At 44.7% G+C, this 20,789-nt stretch overlaps 1 protein-coding gene across 4 annotated transcripts in view; it reads left to right on the top strand.

Annotated features, from left to right (window-relative positions):
• LOC121570217 (latent-transforming growth factor beta-binding protein 1-like) overlaps window positions 1-20,789 on the top strand; it is a 153,319-nt gene that overhangs the window by 76,136 nt on the left and 56,394 nt on the right. For all 4 annotated transcript variants that reach the window (XM_041881703.1, XM_045221705.1, XM_045221703.1 and 1 more), the window contains exons 6-10: window positions 5,983-6,186; window positions 6,407-6,705; window positions 7,635-7,734; window positions 13,363-13,446; window positions 20,228-20,350. In XM_041881703.1, coding sequence (XP_041737637.1) covers window positions 5,983-6,186; window positions 6,407-6,705; window positions 7,635-7,734; window positions 13,363-13,446; window positions 20,228-20,350 — 810 coding nt within the window. The remainder of the gene's footprint in view (window positions 1-5,982; window positions 6,187-6,406; window positions 6,706-7,634; window positions 7,735-13,362; window positions 13,447-20,227; window positions 20,351-20,789) is intronic.

Genomic DNA, 20,789 nt, shown 5'->3' on the forward strand with positions numbered 1-20,789 from the left:
TATCATCTTCTCCAGAGTCAGATGAACTCGTGGATACCATTTTTATGTCTCTGTGTCCAGTATGAAGTTAGAGGTAGTTTTGCGAGCCAATGCTAACTAGCGTTAGTTAGCAATTATACTAGCGCTTGTTAGCAACTTCCTTCAAACTGCATGCAGAATCCCCATCTGATTCTAGGGAAGTAGATAAATGGCCAAAATCATTGCCAAAATACCGAAGTATCCATTTAAAGCCTGTCATTGGAACTCCTTTTCCCTAGTGGGGGGGTTTCGATGCCAGCTGCCCAGCAAAGGGCTACCTGTCATCAGCATCTGGCTTCGAGAAGCATTCCTTGGAGACGAGGCCATATCCAAAACTATTTAATAAAATTCCATATTGCAATCTGTCTCTGTTGTTCATTCAGTTAAGCCTGTGCTCGATTTAACTCAAGATAGAGGTGAGATGGAGGGAAGCATTTTCAACATTCCTTTACCCCTTCTCTTCATACAGCACCTCTACAAATACACTACACATACAAAAGTATGTGGACACCCTTCGGCTATTTCAGCCACACCCATTGCAGACAGGTGTATAAAATCAAGTACACAGCCATGCAATCTCCATAGACAAACATTGGCAGTAGAATGGCCCGTACTGAAGAGCTCAGTGACTTTCAACGTGGCACCGTCATAAGATGCCACCTTTCCAACAAGTCAGTTTGTCAAATTTCTTCACTGCTAGAGCTGCCCCGATCAACTATAAGTGCTGTTATTGTGAAGTGGAAATGCTGAGTGCTGTCCTCGGTTGCAACACTCACTACCAAGTTCCAAACTGCCTCTGGAAGCAACGTCAGCACAAGAACTGCTCGTCGGGAGCTTCATGAAATGGCCAAGCAGCCGCACACAATCCTAAGATCACCATGCGCAATGCCAAGCGTCGGCTGGAGTGGTGTAAAGCTCGCCGCCATTGGACTCTAGAGCAGTGGAAACGCGTTCTCTGGAGTGATGAGTCACGCTTCACCATCTGGCAGTCCGACGGACGAATCTGGGTTTGGCGGATGCCAGGAGAACGCTACCTGCCCCAATGCATAGTGCCAACTGTAGTGCACAAAAGCGAAATGGTTTGTCGAGATCGGTGATGAAGAACTTGCCTGGTCTGCACAGAGCCCTGACCTCAACTCCTTCGAACAACCTTCAGGATGAATTGGAACGCCGACTGCGAGCCAGGCCTAATCGCCCAACATCAGTGCCCGACCTCACTAATGCTCTTGTGGCTGAATGGAAGCAAGTCCCCGCAGCAATGTTCCAACATCGAGTGGAAAGCCTTCCCAGAAGAGTGGAAGCTGTTATAGCAGCAAAGAGGGGACCAACTCCATATTAATGCTCATGATTTTGGAATGAGATGTTTGACGAGCAGGTGTCCACATACCTTTGACCATGTAGTGTATGTCCCATTTCAGGGAAGAGGTAAAGAAAGAAGCTGACAGATTTCCTCGGCTCTCAGGCCAATTTCCATAAATGTTCTAATTCCTCAGGTAACCTGTTCAGTTTTTACAAAGGTGAGAAGGTCCGGAATGGAGGGAATCCCATTCAATTTTCTTGACGTCCATGTTGACTTTGGGTGGAGGTAGTTGTCTGGAGGCCTATGTGTCTGGAGTCCTGTATGAGACTTGATTAATGAGCATTACACACTAATAGTGCGTTTAGGCTTTCACTGGGCCAAAGGAGTGTAATCAGGTGTTTGGTCAGTGCCTAATTGGAAGCATGTGAGGCTCCCGGGGAAAGAAAGAAGTCTGCAGCTCTCTCTCTGTCTGCCCTGTAAAGGAGAGTGCCAGGTATTTAACTGAAACGCTTTCCCTTTGCTCCCACGTACGCAAGTTATGGCTAGGTGATCATCTGGTGAAGAATAAAACCTGTAGCTATAGAGGAAGGGGAGAGTCCAGCGGTTGCCAGTGGCGGAGCGTGCTGGGGAGTTTATGAGCTGTGCAGCTCCAGCCTTATATGGAGCTGGAGATGGCTGGAGTCAACTGCTCCTCTGGTGTCTGTCATTTCCTCCTTGTCAGATTTCATTAGCTTATAATCACAGCACCGTCATTTTTTCCTCCCTCCAAGTTTTTTTTTCTTCTTCGTAGATTGCATTTTTTTTGTCATCCCTACCTGGCAGGCAGGGAAGCGTGACCCTGTTTTTACAGTCTCAGTGGATGGGCTGCCTGCGGCGGAGCGGGAAGCGATGGGGGCTTCTCTGGTTGCCAGATCCTGTGCCCGCAGTAAACACCAGGCGCTAGCCTCTCTCGTGAGTCTAGGGTTGCCTTGTCTGGGCCAACCTACCTCACTGCTCTAACCACTAAGTGGGATTTTTCTGTGAAGCGCCAGACACAGCGTCTTAAAATCTCATTAGGCACCCAGGGGCCCTACACTGTGCTGCTGCTGACCCAGCCTCCTCTAATCACACATCCCTGGCCCGTGGAGGGAGTACAGCAGCCTGCCTTAATGAACAACTTCCAGGGCTCCAGGGCTCCAGGGCTCCAGGGCTCCGGTCGTCCCTCTCTTTCCCTCTCTCACTCTCAACCCCTCAGTGGATGAGGAGGAGGAGTCAGTGTGGTTGTGTGTGAGTTTGTTTCCGTTTGTCAGGGGCGTAACTTTGGTTTTAGAAGTGGGGGGGACATAATATTTAAATGTTTTATCCAGTCGGATAAACACTCCAAACAGCCTACCAACCTCTCAGGGGCGTCCGCATGGTCCTAAAGCACACCGTTGCGTCGTTTGGATCACATTCCAGTGATAAAACTGAGGGGGGACAGAAATGCCATTTCAGAAAGTGGGGGGACATGTCCCCCCCGTCCCCAGTGAAAGTTGCGCCCCTGCCGTTTGTGTATGTGTGTTTACTGTATATGTGTACATCTCTGTGTGTGTGTGTGTGTCCACAGTCCCCCAGGTGAAATAAACTATTTTATTCTGTGGTAGTCAGAGGAAACATCTGGAGCACATAAGACTGAGGTCACTCTCTCTGACTCAGCTGATTAAGGCAGTTCAGGCAGTTCATATTTTAAAAACTTTTGCAGTGATCATAAAACCAAACCATGTACCCTGTATCACTGCTGTTATGACATGTTGACATTGCTATTAATCGTTAAAAAACTGTTTTAAAAATATTGAAAATGTTGTGACTCCTACGATGTGTGGATTCATTTCCCTTGAATGTTCTTACATTGATTTCCCTTAAGTGGCTGTCTATCAGTAGTGAATCAGATCAGGTCTAATAAAGTGAAATGGCTGTTTGAAACAGTGGCACTTCCCTTCCCACACTGTGATGATTTAACACACAGCTCCAGTAGCTTGTTTCCTGCCCACAACAAGATGAGTGTGTAACCATTGTGGTGCGGTTAGTGGTGCTAGGGGATGGGTTGACAAAACACATTCTACCAGATGAAGTGGGGTGGTTTTGGGGGCCATTCACCCCAGTAATCAGTATATGGTGTGATGATCTCATTAGGCTCTGGGAACCACAGCTGTGGCTTCTGGTTGAAACTCTATGACATCATACTGAGGGCCGCGGAGGAGGAGGGCAAACCTGTTGTCAGTCAACAAAAGACACAGTTACTCATCACATTAGGCATTGTGATTGACATTTTTAATGCACAAATAAACCTCATTCAAAGAGCCTGGAGGTGTCAGGTCACATGGTCAGGAAAAATGAGTGACCCTACGTACTCATCCAATATGGTTTGATGTGGGTTCCACCAAACACATGATTATCATGTGTAGCTCCTGCTCTGTTCAAATTACCAGTCTTAGTACAAGTGTGGCAAACGGTTTGTCAACCAGTTTGATTAGCCATATATACTCTCTCAAAGCACATTTTACACGGATGCTGTCTCTTCCAGACATCCCATATGTAAACAATAACCCATAGTCCCTGAGATGTCTTTGCATATCAAACAGGAAATCACCTGATGCTCCTAATGCCACCAGCTGCATGGTAATGACTGGGAGGGGACTGGTGCTGGGGCTGGGCAGAGTCAGAGAGGACTTCAAACAGAACTGTAGAGCAGGTCCCTGCATGGGCCAGATAGAATCAGAGGCAGCAGGGATATGAGGTTTGGGAGCGGTGTTGTAGTCACCATAATGAGAGGGTTGGGGAGAGGCAGATTTATTACAGCTGTCATTGTGTCACCGCTGCAAATCCTACCAAACCTTGCCTGTCCTTTTCTATGAAAAACACACTAAATTAAACAAAAGTCATGGGTACAATATGTGTGCAGTATGGTAGTGACTCGGAGGCACTGAACACAAAGCCTACAGGCCACAGGACAAAGAGCTACTATAGGAATGTTGTTATTGTAGGTGGAACATGTATAACTTTCTCTATAATAAACTTGAATGCCTCTTTCATTGAATTTGAAACACCTTTTCATTTTGAAACACGAGCGTGATGCTAATGTCTAAGATTGCCTCTGAAGGTCTGAAAAGTTTGTCATTAAATTACCTGTATGTGTGAAACGTTATAACACATAACACCATACAGGAATTTCTGCTGTGTATCCTTGTTTGACATGCTTTACTACAATGTGCAGTAGAGTGCCAGAAGAGGGGTGATTACTAGTTCTCTCTTGCTCAATTGAGCAATTGACTCGCACTGGTAGAAAGGACGACAGACCCAGGCAGCCGAGACGGCAGAGACTGTGATATTCCCCATAGGCAGCACGTATTCCCATTTGAGAGCGAGATAGAAAGAGAGACACCGCCTCTCTGTCTGCTGGCTGGACTGACAGCTTGATTCATGCCGGCGACCCACACGCCATTGACACATATTCGGTTCCCTCAGACCTTTTCAGAGGACGGCTTGGCAAACAAACCCTCCACAGAAGGTCCTTCAGCCTCGCAATTATTGAAACATACTGCCTGAATGGAGCCTTTAATGTTCTAATTTAGATTCCATATTTTTCATTTGTTTTTGTTTCTATAAATCTGGCGTGTGATGCATGGTGAGCTGAGGGGTGTGGTGGCATGTGTGGCGCGTGCGGAGACTAGCTGTAGCTATGAAGAAATTCCTTTGTGGATGAATAAGCCTTGGGTGACTGACAACTCTGAGACAGAGAGAGAAAGAGAAAAGTGAGACTGTAGGTGTGAATGATGGGTTGAGAGAGATAGTAAAAAAAGGGGGAGATTGGAACACTTACTCAATTTCGAGTATGAACATCGAGGCATTTACAGTGAAGGCTTTGAATTCCGAGTGTTTACTCTCTCTGAATGTGTCATTGCCCCCTCTGGAGAGTAATACTTTCCTGGTCACACCTCTGTCATTTCGTTTGGGTCTTAGCCTCAAGCAGCCTTATCTGGGCCTGAGGTCTCTCTCAGAACTGGGCTGAGCTCTTCATGACTGTCAGAGTCAGGATGGAAAACAAACCCTAGGGCTGAATACATGAATACATTACAGGCTTCTCAATTAAGCCAGGTTTGCTGAGGAATTATGCAGTCTCCAGGCGTAATGGATCATTTGCCATCCACCTCCTTGCTTCTTTGTGATGAATATAGATGTTGGGGGAGTCAGGCAGTGTTTGGACACTGAGCTGAATGTGTAATGGCGTGGAACCCTGGAAGACAAGGATGGAGACGTGAACGATGGCTGAACAACACAGGCTTTGTTCTCCTGGGTCTGGATGGATCCATCATGCTTTTTAATGTTGCAGCTTGTGATTCCTGCTTCATATCTTTGTGTGCCAAAGCACAAACCTCCTAGAGGAGGCCAGAGTGGGAGAGAGAGAGCACTCAGAGAAGAAAACAATATTGGAAGACGATAACTCATCGAGAAATGTCAAACAAAGTTCATAAACAGTGGTTGTTTTGTCTACTTGCTCTTTATTTAAAGGTTGATCAGCCTCCGAGTTAAAAACGTTTCCAACAATAAACTGCTGTAAAATGCTCAGTGTGTGTGTCTGTGTAATATCATTGGGTTCGCTGTCACCTGTGGGCACAGCTGGCTAAACTTTCTTTGTTTTTTTTTAGTGGTATGCCATCTTCCCTGCATGAATGGTGGAAAGTGCAGTGCCAGGGACAAGTGTCAGTGCCCGCCTACCTTCACTGGGAAGTTCTGCCAGATGCCTGTTCAGAATGGGAATGGGCAGCAGCGCCAGAATGGGAGGCAGCAGACGTCCCAGATTCACTCCACTCACACTCTGCCCCTCACCTTCAGCAATGGACAGAACCCTGGTAAGATAGAGAGACTGAGTCCAAAAACATGTGCAGTTATGGATGATTTCACCCTAGGAATTGTGATTTTTAGAAAATGTTAGTTCTTCATCCAAATGTATAGAGGTAGAAATACGAAGGAGTATCCAGTAAGTGTACATCTAAGTGCAGTCGTAGAACATTAAGTTGCTATTTTCAATAACTTTGACCCAATGTTTCCTCTTTCCCTTGTCTCCCCCAGTGAAATATGCCCCCAGCATCGTGAACATCCACGTGAAGCACCCTCCAGAGGCCTCAGTGCAGATCCACCAGGTCTCCCAGCTGGATTCCAATGGGCAGAAGGTGAAAGGCAATGGGCAGAATGACCGCTCCCAGACCCAGTCCCACTACACCTACCACCACTCAGAGAGCAGCCAGAAGATCCAGCAGCAGGCACACAACATCATCTACCCCAACCAGCAGAGCTACGTACCCCAGTACCAGCCTGTCTCCTCCAACAGCCAGCTGGGACGCTGCTTCCAAGAGACCACTGGCACACAGGTCAGAGAGGGACAGGGTGAAGGGAGGGGGAGGGGAGAGATGGAGAGAGAGGAGGGATAGAGGTGAAGAGTGGGGTAGAGAGAGGAAAACTGGAAGTGTTGAGAGTGCAGAGTGAGAATATTGGAAGACAGGTCAGAGAAGGACAGGGGGAAAGGTGGGGGTTGGAGAAAGTGGAAATAAGAGGGTTCTGCTTCAATGCCAGCCATTGATCATTCTCTGCATTTGAAAAACTACAATCAAAGTAGCTGTTTGTCCATCAAACTAATCTACGCTAATCTAAATTGATGTGTGTTTAAAGGAAAAAAACAACCATGCCTCAATTTAAATCAATGCAGGTGTAGAACCTTCCTCTCATTTTTCAGTGTGCTAGGTTTATACCCAGAGAATAAAGATGTTATCAACACCAAGCAACTAGAAATAGCCCCATAACCCATGTCAGTGCTTAAATACATACAAAGTTATTAGCAGTATTGGCACCTCGCCCATCTTATCCACTCCAGATCACCATTCAATTTGGTTTACATTTTACAGTCAAATTGACGTTGTGGTGAAAAGTCTCCATCAGCAGGCGAGGCGCCGAGGAGTGTTCCCTTATCAGTGTGTGTCCATCTGAGGGAGCTTGGCGACAGGATGTGTTCTATAATAGAGCTGTTCTGTCTGAGAGTTGGAATTGGAGTGACAGATGGGCATTGTGTGATGCTGATGGCACACAAGCCCATGTCGTGAGGCGTTATTGTGCAGCTTTTTTACTTCAGCCAGCCAAATAGAGGAATATGGAGGGAGTTTTTTCCCGGCTGAAAATACTGAACTCGCTCACTTAATCTTTCCCTCTGCTGTTCCTTTCTCTCTCTGTGCTTCTCTCTCTCTCTTTTTCTCTCTCTCTCTTTCTCTCTTTCTCTCTTTCTCTCTCTTTCTCTTCTAAATGCCAGTGTGGCAAGGCCCTCCCTGGTCTCAGCAAGCAGGAGGAATGCTGTCAAAGCATCGGAACATCCTGGGGGTTCCACAAATGCCAGAAGTGCCCAAAACCATGTAAGTACCAATGTAATACAAGTAACATTCTTTGACTGGTATAGATTATAGTGGTTGGCCTTTGTCATAAGAGAAATGGTGAGTAAGAGAGACTGTCATGGGATAGACAGGGAGCGAACGAGACAGATGAACTGTACACTCAAATAAGGACATCTCAGCCCAATGAAATTTGTCTCAGCTATCTGAATACTGTGTGGCTATTTGCTGCCGAGACACAGTAGTTGAAGATAAATCAGGTAATGCACTTTACTGGCACTGTGGAAGCAGTTTACTGGCATGTGCAGTTTCTCACTTCATAACTGCATCCAAGAAAATGAGTTTTTGTATCGAGACAATCAACACATTGGAACCCAGCTTCTGCCAAAAAAGGGGGGTAATGGTTTTTCACAGAGAAGGGGGCAGAAGGAAGTGATGGGTGGGGGGGAAGTTGGAGAAACAGTAGAATTCAGTGAAGACACGCAAGTGTGAATGTGCTGACTCACATAGCAAACAGACCCAGACCAGACACAGACCCACAGTTATGTTCCAATAACCGGACCCCTGGTGTTCAGTCCACGTACTCACCTCATGGTAATCCTCTAAAAACTTTATTGTAACCCTTTACACTCATGGGAATTGGCCTATATGGATAGGGCTAAATTGAAATGTTTCTTACAGAAGAAATATGAAAAGCATATGCAAGCATGGTAGCAATTGAAACGGAACAGTTTGGAGATTATGGGAAAATGATTTGGCCAAACATGAGGACACAACAGTTCACCTGACACAAGACTGAATCCAAACATGACACTGTTGATTTTATGTGCATTTTACATTTACTGTACTTTTCGTCGCATTTGTTGATAACGAAATCTGAAAATACTCTGGATACATTCAGTAACATGATAAGATTATTCCTGGAAAATGTGGGGTAGGTGCAACATAACACAAAATTACAAGGGTTTGAGTCAGAGAACTAACTGGTGTCTCCAAGTGGCCATGCACCTCTCCAAAGTGTGCACAGTTCCTAAGTCATTTCAATGCACTTTTATGACTCAAAGAAGAGTCTTCAACTATAAGGTGCTTTTTTGAGCTCTCCTAGCTGTGCCGTTGAGGAACTAGAGCAAACACACTTGTAGTTGTTTTGTTTGGAACACAACCCTGCGTCCCCGCCATCATATAATTACTGTTGTTTACGCAATCCAAAAAACGTCCCATTGTAAAAAAACAACATGACAAGCTATAAGTTATAAAATACGATCTTACAGTGTTAGGCTTTCACAGGGCAATTCAGAGAAACAGATCGTAATTTTGGTGTGCATAGAAAGGAGTCATGAGTGCCTTCAGGTGTGTGTTCTGCTGAGAATTTTCTTCACAATAGACAAACATAGGCTCATTCTGTTCAGAACAACCCAGGGTATGATGCCATGTCATCTTGTAACTGTACATCAAACCCAGTGATACAATGTTTTGACACTGTATATGGCATGGGTTTTATGATATGGAAATGTGAAGTGCACATTTGGACTCATGGGTGTTTGGCTTGCTTGTATGACATCAAAGCAGTGCTTATTCTAATCCTCAACGTTTCATCTTTCAAAATACAACGAGTCATCTTAATTGACAGCATTTCCCTCACTCAGACAACAAAAAAATTGCCAAAGTTGTCCAATTAGCGGGAGGGATGGGGGCGTCTTCTTGTCATGTGCTGTGCTCAAGTTCAGAATGACTGTCAGTCAAAACCCATACAGCGCTGTGAAGCGCAGAGCCTGATCTCTGACGTCATTTATAGCATGTTACTGTACAGCCACTGTGTTCTAATTTAGGGGCTTATCAGTGCAGTTTTCAACCCGTATTCGGGTACAAGTGTAAAGGGCTACAATAGGTGAAAATCGTTCCCTCTCTTACCCCCAGACGAGCATTACAACATTGCCGTGCTTGTATCATCCATATTTGGATTTTCTTTTTTTCGTACAGACCCAGACTGAAACCCAGACACATTATCTTGATCTTTCCCCTTTTTGTGTTTATAGTTCTGGAAAATTAGAACTATGCTGGGATGCTAACAAATATGCTAGGACTGAGAAATGTGGAGGTCTGGTTTCAAAAACATGACACAGCCTCTCTCTCATCACCTTAGGCAAGTTACACAATGTAGCCTAGCTACTGCAAGTAACAACAGAATGCCAGCCCCTCAGTAATTTCAGAGCAGCTGCTCTTGAGGCACTGCTAGCCTACCTTCAATGAAAATCCTAGCTTTGAATTTGAGGAACCCTGTATCATGACACCCAGTTCAGCGTCTGACAAATCTTAAGCATAGTCCCAGAGATGAAACCGTTCCCCTGGTGCCAGTGAAATCTACACTGTAATGTGTCTTTAATGCACTCTCCCGAGTTGCCCAGTCACTTGTATCAGCTGGCAACAGGCAAAATAAAAACGCAGAGTCACATTCATTTGGAAACATTATATGACCCTTGTGTTTATCCAGATCAAAAAAAGGTGGGTGGCTTTTGGCCCTTTTGATTTATTTTATTATTATTAAAAACAAGCCTGGATGTCTCCATGCCAGTAGTCTGTGTTCCCACGTGGCTGTCCTGTCTTTCTCTTCCTGGGCTATTTTAGCTGGTTGTTACCCAGTAGGGGAAGGTTAGGCCCATGTTTGCATTAGACCATTCCAACCATCTCCCCAGGGTGCTGCTTAAAGGACTCCCTAGAATTATCTTTGTTTCTTTCATGCCAAAGCTATGGGATCGTTGAGAGATTGGGGGACTGAGGGGATGGTGGGAGGAGACAGGGGTGGGACGTGCTTAGAAATATGTGTTTTCCTCATTTAACTGGAGGGCGGTGGATATCCTCACGTGAATAGCTTGTACTCAATAAGAGCTCATAAAAACTAATTTGTAGCCCAGAAAAATACTATTAGTCTGCCTCAATCAGACAGGCATCAAAGTACTCTGTGCCCTCAGCGCACCTTGGAAATTAAATAATTATGCTTGAATCATTATCAAATAATCTTATGACAGCTTTTTCATTAACTCTCATTTTCTGTCAGGGAGACTTTTCCCTGTTGGGCCTGAGAATCAAGTTTAACTTGATTAGTTGGTACTCCTGTCTAACCTAACAGGTAGACTCTTTCAATGTCAGCAATCACCACACATTTTTTCTACCATTACTTCCCTGGTTTCCGCACTGAACAAAAAAAGGCCTTCACCAGTTTGTTCCCAAAAGTCTCCTGTTGAAAGGTACAAAGGCACAGTGTACTGTCTGGTTGTGTTGGGAGTCAGGAATGGCAGGGGCGTGAGGTTAGCATTTATGTGTTGGCGCCGTGTTAACTGCCCCATTGTGCCCCGGAGACAGTTGTAGCTGGTAAATAAATTGGCTTACGCGCAAACAAACATAGCCTTGTTCCCTGTTGAGCAGGCTAGCAAGTTATCAATCTGCTTTTAGGTATTTGGGTGCCACCCTGTTACGGGGCCTGAAAAGCCCTCCATCAGTACTTCCGTCTGCCACAGTAGATCTAGATTCCCCCTTATTACCGTAAGCAGACTTTGAGTTAACTCTCCATTTGCGATCACCCATCAGCTTTGAAATTGTTAGATTTATTCTGAGCCAGCGGTACCATGGGCAATGCGGTTTAAAGGTTCCTCTTTGAGGACTCTGATTGTGCCCTCAGGCTCTCTTCCTCCCTCTTCCCCTGTCAGCCCATTGGAACTCAAACAGAGTCTTCATTAACAGATGTTGGCTCCATTCGTTGAGTTTTTACAATGAAAGCAATTAATGTCAACCTTTGGAAATGAAATAGTAAGGCTACATGATGTTTGGCATTTGGAAACGGAGGTAGGAGGGTGTTTTTGCACAATGTTTTGTCCTTGAGGTTTGTGTGGCCAGGGATAAGAAAGTTGAATGCTTGAGAGGAAGTGTTTGTTCATGGGTTTGATCAGTTGCTGTGCATGTGTGCACCATGTGAGAGACGGGGGGGGGGGGTTTGGTTTACCCCATATTTTCCTCTTTCATTTGGTTTTCATATAATGGATGCTTGTGCTGGCATTGAACTCAAATCCATATGGGAGCAAAACATGTTTTATTTTGCCATGATTCTCATTTTCCCTAGAGGTTCCCTATTCTAGTCCTCAAACAGCTATCAGACAGTAAGTAAGCTAGTAAGCTAGCTACACAGCTAGTAAGCTGAGAGGCCTGCGTCAGGAGGACAATGCCATGCATTAGTGATTTCAGATCAAAGTGGGATTAAGCACCCTGTCATCAATCAAAACCAAGTGTGATGGTTTTTATCCTTGGCAGGTTTCCTGACGCCACCTCTAGCCTGGAGTCATGATAAACTGTGTGACTGTACTAGGTGGCACTTCCCCTGAGTGTGATGAACTCAACTGTATGTGTGTGTGTGTTTTACGCATGCATGCACGTGTCTGTCAGATGAAACACTGGTTCTTACTCAAGGTTTTGTTTGATGGATCATGTTTGTGTTGAACAGGTCAGAGTAGAGACTGTCAGAGTGGGCTTCCTCCTTCCTAAACAATTCTGGATGAGTCATCAAATGCTGTCTACTCCCATCAGTCAGAAGTATTAGTAGAAATGCTTATGCATTTGAAAAACCTTGACATGTGAGAGAATGAAGCGTACAGTGCCTTCGGAAAGTCTTCAGACCCCTTGACTTTTTCCACATTTTGTTATGTTACAGCCTTATTCTAAAATGGATTACATTGTTTTTTTCCTTCATTAATCTACACACAATACCCCATAATGACAAAGCAAAAACAGGTTTATAAATTTTAGCAAATGTATAAACAATAAAACAATTAAATATCACATTTACATAAGTATTCAGACCCTTTAATCTTCTTGGGTATGACGCTACAAGCTTGGCACACCTGTATTTGGGGAGTTTCTCCCATTCTTCTCTGCAGATCCTCTCAAGCTCTGTCAGGTTGGATGGGGAGCGTCGCTGCAGAACTATTTTCAGGTGTCTCCAGAGATGTTCGATCGGGTTCAAGTCCAGGCTCTGGCTGGGCCACTCAAGGACATTCAGAGACTGTGTGCTTAAGGTCATTGTGCTGTTCGAAGGTGAACCTTCGCCCCCAGTCTGAGGTGCTGAGCGCTCTGGAGCAGGTTTTCATCAAGAACCTCTCTGTACTTTGCTCCGTTCATCTTTCCAAAGATCATGTCCAATCAATTAAATTTACCACAGGTGGACTCCAATCAAGTTGTAGAAACAGCTCAAGGATGATCATTGGAAACGGGATGCACCTGAGCTCAATTTTGAGTCTTATAACAAAGGGTCTGAATACTTATGTAAATAAGGTATTTCTGTTTTTTATTTTTAATACATTTGCAGAAATTAGTGAAAACCTGTTTTCGCTTTGTCATTATGGGGTATTGTGTGTAGATTGATGAGGAAAATGTTTTATTTAATCAATTTTAGAATAAGGCTGTAACGTAACAAAATGTGGAAAAAGGGAAGGGGTCTGAATACTTTCCGAATGCACTGTATATACTCTATATTGTTATGAGTCATGTAAAAGTCTCTCTCTCTCTCTCTCTCTCTCTCTCTCTCTCTCTCTCTCTCTCTCTCTCTCTCTCCCTCTCCCTCTCCCTCTCCCTCTCTCTCTCTCTCTCTCTCTCTCTTCTCTCTAGCTATTCCTCTGACAGCAGGAGGATCCAGACACGCGATGGACTGCCCCCAGGGATACAAGCGCATCAACAACTCCCACTGCCAAGGTAAGAGCTGCGGCCCACCTCTTGTTCAACCTCTCTGCGACTACCACTGTCATTGTTTTGCTTGTGTTTTCTCACACAGAGAGCGTTTCTTAGAGTGGCGGAGGGCTTTGCCAAGAGAAATGAGCCTTAAAGAAGTGATTTGTCACCAGCCACATAAAACCCAACGAGAGAGCAGGGCTACAAACCAGAAACGAGGAATGAATATACTTCATTTTGAAAATGATATCATTCTCTTGTTAATGTGTTGTTTTCCTGTGTGCTCTACTCCTTTCTTGGGCGGTGTGGGCCTGTCTACCTGTACACAGCACCCTCTGCTGGTCCCTCACCTTCCAGTCCTCCACAGACACACTGACCCAGCCCACTCTGAGGCGAGAGAGAGTATATTCTTAATTTACAACCCTAGTGTGCCAGCTGCCATTTGTTGTCTCCCAGAGCTGCCTGAAATCCATCAAGGATAAAAAATATATATATATTTATCCTCTTGACTTGCTCCACTTGCTCGTCAGTGATCAATCCTACTCTAGCAGGACCCCAAACACCAAAACAGTCATGCAAGGGAGAGAGGGAAAAGAGGCAGGTGCCATATTTGATAGATTTCCCTAATCTGTATTGAATTTGGATATGATAGCGAACGATGACTACAATACATCAAGGCTGGCAGGCCTGGTCACTTTCAGAGGAGTTACACTAAATCAAGCCTGCTCTGTCCATGCGACTTTTGAACCTACTGTGGCCCATTCAAATCACATTTTATTGGTCACATACACATATTTAGCAGATGTTATTGCGGGTGTAGCGAAATGCTTGTAACAAAGGATCCAATTCGGGAAAGTTGTATTTCTGGTCGGAATGCTGGTGAGTTACCACCACTCTGATATCCCAAAGTTATTTCCGGCTGTATGTAATAACACAAAACACTTTCCGGGCTAATAATGTAATGTAGTAATGTAACATGTTTTATTATAATACTGCAAAGTTGCTTAGGAGCTAGAAGCAGAGCTGCCATGTCTGTCGGCGCCATCTTAAAACATTCACTCAGCACTCCATTCAAGGGGAGAGAAATGGAGATGGAGATAGAGAGGGAAAGTTGGAGAGAGAGAGAGAGAGAGAGAGAGAGAAGGCCAGTCTCAGTGTCTGTGAGGGGCCCATATGGGCCACAGGCCTGCTCAGGGACTTAACTGACTGCTCACTTTTTCAGAAATCATTTATAACCCATACTGCTCTCCTCTTCTCAGCTGCAAACCCAGATCCCTGCTCCTCTCCATGGTAGCTGGCTGTTTGAACGGTCAGATCTTACAGAGAGGGGTTCTGAAATAGTGAAGGCTTATCCTTCAAATTGAGCTTGTGGCATTTCGTCTAAAATAACAACTGCCCAACACTTAGCACACTACATTATTCCACATCATAGAGAATTATATTGGAACAGAGGATGGTACATTGAAGAAATTAAAGATATCAGGAGACATCATATGGCATCACTCCCTACCTTCTTCAAAGGAATCCCATTAATTGACAGCACTGGTACTGTAGTGCATGGCACAACCAATAGAGGGCATCTGCCAGGGTTCCACTGGTTCTCCATGAGGCAGAGTGCCACCACGCCAAAGCGTTTGCCAGGCGGAAAGGGCTCTGAAAGGGGAGCTGAGCCCTGCCTGCTGCCTAGTCGGAGTGCTGCCAGGCTGAGAACAGAGCGCCGGCCCAGGGCCCAGGAGCCCAGACTTGGCTATTCCTGTGGAGGTGCTGTGACTCACCCTGTAATCCACCACATCCTGTTCCCCTTATTATTCCCCCTTTTTTTACAGGGCCGATTTGGATTTCATTTCCAATTTGTTTTCCTTGGAGCTAGGTACGTGTGTTTACTAATCGCCGGACATGGTGTGACTGTGTCCAATATAGGAAGTGGAGTGAATAAAGAGACCAGGTAGAGGATTGCTCGGCTGGTTTAAAGTCGTGTGGAGTCAGTGTGTCCGGTTCTGATCCAGGTTCTGATTAAATTCCCCAGTGAGCCATTTGAGTTCTGAAGCGGTGAGGGAAGGGCAAGGTCTAGTTCAGTATGACTTCACTTGGACAAGCCAATCTCCCTCCCACATACTCTAGTTTTGCACTTCTCAGGCGCTGCTGAATGTTGTGGTGGCTAATGGGCAGGTGCGTCCCAGCCAGAGTATGTGAGTGGAGTTGGAGCGGAGCGAAGAGTGGAGCGTGCCCAATTTGACTAGAGCAGGGAGCGAGATTCCCAAAGGCTGGAGCGTCGGCCTTCTCGCCCGCTCCAATTTTGCTCCAATAGCGCTCCAGTAGTGTTCACTTCACAAGCTCAGGGCATGCCCGGCCCAGAATGCATTTGTAGTCTACTTATGTGCTGCTATAGCCCCTTGCTTTAGCTACTGTCATGGAGGTCGCTAAATATTTTCATAAAGAAACTGATAAAACAGACAGGTGCTAAATCAAGGTGACTTACAAAGATGAGGACCAAGAGCAAGAGAGGGAGTGCGGTGATGTAGTGTCCACAACTAAATAATCATTGTGGAATCTGAAAAGACACGTATCCCGAAAGTATGATGGTGTATTTACTACGTGCACATGCTAAAAGAAAGAAACGAGGTGGGTAGATAACTAAGTGTGTCATTGTAGCAAAGTACTTATAAACTCAAAATCAGATCTCTTAAACGTTTTGTTCATTTCTGTTCTATTATCTATACAGTAGTAATATATTTTGGCCCAATAGGCCTGGCATAGTCCCACGTTCAAGGAGCTTTCCGTTTTGATTGGGTTATTATTATTATTATTTACTTTTTAATTTATAAATATACACATACACATACATACATATATACATACATATATACACATACATATACATTTCCTTTAAAAAAATATATTTCCCTTTATTACTTTCCAACCCCACCACCCCTTCCCTAATTGGAGTAAACTAGTGAACAACAATGCTTAGGCCTCTACTTCAAGCTTATACATACTATATACATTTTATGGACACAGTCAATTTTGTTTGTTTATTGGGTTATTTTGCCTAAAAACCTTTAGGCCTACCTATAGAGAAATAAAAAAAACTATTCTGCATCTCTGCCCAGCCTGGCAAGAGTGGCCAAAAGGATGTTTAGCATCCCCAGTGGCTGTGCAAGTGTGGAGAGGATATTCTCCGCTGCTGGCCTGCTCTCCAGGCACCATCGCATGAGCCTGAAGCCACAGACTGGCCAAACTCATGTTTCTACAAATTAATTCTAAAAATGAATTCAAAGGAACTAATAAGTCCCAGCCCAGGCAGCGGATCTGAGTACAAAGTGATTAAGGTGATGAGTGAGCAGTGATTTATTACCCTTTATTTAACCAGGGGAACCCATTGAGACCAGGGTCTCATTTCCAATGGTAGCTGTGCTCCTGTGCTGCTCCTCAACCCAGCAGCACAGTAGCACACTCATCTCAGTGTGTCATCAGAGGCAGTGGGCCGTTCTCTGTGGGGCCCCAAGGGGACAAAAATAGTGAATTCACCTCTCCTCCACTCGGTTCACTTGTGGGTAATTATTCTGTCAGTGCGGTTATTGACAGCGCAGGTGGGCGTGGCTCAGAGGAGTGGTGCAGGTGGGCGTGGCTCGGAGGAGTGGTGCAGGTGGGCGTGGCTCGGAGGAGTGGTGCAGGTGTTGAAACTGTGAAACCACCAGTGGAGACATGTTTGAGTACATGGCGCATCCCGTAGATAATAATTGCTATTCATTGATATTGATATTGCCGGCAGAGGTGTCGTAGAAAATAATGTTAACGCAAACATCTTTCTCCGCCTGAGATCTGCCTGAGAAAGAAAGGTGATTTTGATCATCTGTCCTGTGGGGCAGGAAGGAATGCCCTCATTCACCAATTCAGGGGAAACGTCACTGGGAATGACGTCTCTGCCCCTGTTTAGTGATTATTGTATAGTTTGACAGAACACAGCAGAGCCTCCTGTGATATGGAGCTGGACATGATGTAGCCTCTGAAATATTCATGACTTACATGGAAAGATATCAACACGCTATCGGCAGGTGTTAGAGTACCACACGGTGATGTGATGTTGCTCTTGTCATGTACAGGATCCACTTAGTGTCATGTGTCAGGCTTCTAGCATACTCTCTGTGTACATGATGCTCCTGTACTGGTACATCTTTTCACTTTGCAACAGAAAGTACAACATGTAAAGTGATAAAATGTATCACGTTGAACAGAATTAGGGGGAAACATCATGTGGAACAAAGCTCTCTTTTTGATACATAACTCGGACACATGTTTAATATTTAGCCCTCTCAATAACAAACTGCACTTGTAAACTGGATACCAAAAGAAATGAACAAGATATATGTAAACAGCTAAGAAGCTGTTTACTCCTTGTCTCCTGTTATAAGGAAGTATACGGGGGAGAACATTCTGTTGACTTTCTTCCAGCCGGACATACAGTGGGGAAAAAAAGTATTTAGTCAGCCACCAATTGTGCAAGTTCTCCCACTTAAAAAGATGAGAGAGGCCTGTAATTTTCCTCATGGGTACACGTCATCTATGACAGACAAATTGAGAAAAAAAAATCCAGAAAATCACATTGTAGGATTTTTAATGAATTTATTTGCAAATTATGGTGGAAAATAAGTATTTGGTCAATAACAAAAGTTTCTCAATACTTTGTTATATACCCTTTGTTGGTAATGACACAGGCCAAACGTTTTCTGTAAGTCTTCACAAGGTTTTCACACACTGTTGCTGGTATTTTGGCCCATTCCTCCATGCAGATCTCCTCTAGAGCAGTGATGTTTTGGGGCTGTCGCTGGGCAACACGGACTTTCAACTCCCTCCAAAGATTTTCTATGGGGTTGAGATCTGGAGACTGGCTAGGCCACTCCAGGACCTTGAAATGCTTCTCTCGAAGCCACTCCTTCGTTGCCCGGGCGGTGTGTTTGGGATCATTGTCATGCTGAAAGACCCAGCCACGTTTCATCTTCAATGCCCTTGCTGATGGAAGGAGGTTTTCACTCAAAATCTCACGATACATGGCCCCATTCATTCTTTCCTTTACACGGATCAGTCGTCCTGGTCCCTTTGCAGAAAAAACAGCCCCAAAGCATGATGTTTCCACCCCCATGCTTCACAGTAGGTATGGTGTTCTTTGGATGCAACTCAGCATTCTTTGTCCTCCAAACACGACGAGTTGAGTTTTTACCAAAAAGTTATATTTTGGTTTCATCTGACCATATGACATTCTCCCAATCCTCTTCTGGATCATCCAAATGCACTCTAGCAAACTTCAGACGGGCCTGGACATGTACTGGCTTAAGCAGGGGGACACGTCTGGCACTGCAGGATTTGAGTCCCTGGCGGCGTAGTGTGTTACTGATGGTAGGCTTTGTTACTTTGGTCCCAGCTCTCTGCAGGTCATTCACTAGGTCCCCCCGTGTGGTTCTGGGATTTTTGCTCACCGTTCTTGTGATCATTTTGACCCCATGGGGTGAGATCTTGCGTGGAGCCCCAGATCGAGGGAGATTACCAGTGGTCTTGTATGTCTTCCATTTCCTAATAATTGCTCCCACAGTTGATTTCTTCAAACCAAGCTGCTTACCTATTGCAGATTCAGTCTTCCCAGCCTGGTGCAGGTCTACAATTTTGTTTCTGGTGTCCTTTGACAGCTCTTTGGTCTTGGCCATAGTGGAGTTTGGAGTGTGACTGTTTGAGGTTGTGGACAGGTGTCTTTTATACTGATAACAAGTTCAAACAGGTGCCATTAATACAGGTAACGAGTTGAGGACAGAGGAGCCTCTTAAAGAAGAAGTTACAGGTCTGTGAGAGCCAGAAATCATGCTTGTTTGTAGGTGACCAAATACTTATTTTCCACCATAATTTGCAAATAAATTCATAAAAAATCCTACAATGTGATTTTCTGAATATTTTTTTCTAAATTTGTCTGTCATAGTTGACGTGTACCTATGATGAAAATTACAGGCCTCTCTCATCTTTTTAAGTGGGAGAACTTGCACAATTGGTGGATGACTAAATACTTTTTTTCCCCACTGTATTATGTCTACCCTGCTGTTGCTTCCTGAACAAGTTTGGTTCTAGTGCAGCATTTCCCAAACTCGGTCCTCAGGACCCCAAAGGGTGCACGTTTAGGTTTTTGCCCTAACACTACACAGCTGATTTAAATGATCAAAGCTTGATGATTAGTTTATTATTTGAATCAGCTGTGTAGTGCTAGGGGAAAAACTAAAACGTGCACATCTTGGAGTCCCGAGGACCGAGTTTGGGAAACCCTGCTCTAGTGACTGGCTGACATGGCCCAGCTGCAGTGAACCAGTGAACGAACCCATGAGGACGGAAAGCATAAAGCTGTTAGTCCCACGGCCAGCCTCATAACCCAGACCTTGAACTAAGGAAATCAACCTGCTCTTCTATAAGGTTACTCCTTAACCAGGATTTATGGCTGAGACCTGAAACTGTCTGCTCAACTCCACATGAATAACCTAAAACTACGGGAGCTGCCTTGAACCACAACAGTTACGTAGGGGCTACACCAGGGTTGTGATATGAATGTGGTTGTTGTGAGCTATTAAACAAACTCATGTATAGAAACAAACAAAATGATGGTAATCGGTGGAGTTGCCAACTCACATGTATAAGGCATACAGGCTGTGTTTTGCACACAACTCTATTCTATGCACATTCAGTTCATGTTCCTTTCTGTACTGTGTAATAAACACTAATATGTATATCAACAGTGTATTACTTTGTTCCTCTCCTTGTTCTTCTGTTGCAGATCTTAATGAGTGCCACCTGCAGGGTGTGTGTCCCAACGGAGACTGTCTGAACACCATGGGCAGCTACAGGTGCAGCTGTAAGGCCGGCTTCATCCCTGACCCCACTCTCTCCACCTGTATCCGTAAGTCCTCCATACCCCCCACCCTCTCTGTCTCTCTCTCAGTGCCATATTTGGGTGTGACATACATTTTCCATACGTTTCTTTGAAATTGTATTAATTGAGCCTAAACAGTCAGGATTGCAGTGTAAGAATGTTGAGAATGCTGCAAAGCATACTGCAAAGGCTGTGTTTTGATGATATGCATATGAATGTGGGAACAGATGAAAATGCATGGATGAAAAGCATGGTGTTTATCATATTAATCAGATTCCCCTCAGAGCATGGAGCACAAGCCACAGCATTTGAAAACACAACAGATCTAATTTCTCTCCACTGAAAGAGGGAGGGACGGGAGGAGGGACGGATGGAGGGAGGGAAAGAGGGAGGGTTGACGGATTAAAATCCCATTGACTTGATTCTATGTTCTCTGGGTTTTTGGTCAGAGAGCGATTGAACAGTG

Source organism: Coregonus clupeaformis, chromosome 1 (assembly GCF_020615455.1).
Source record: "Coregonus clupeaformis isolate EN_2021a chromosome 1, ASM2061545v1, whole genome shotgun sequence".
NCBI lineage: Eukaryota > Metazoa > Chordata > Actinopteri > Salmoniformes > Salmonidae > Coregonus > Coregonus clupeaformis.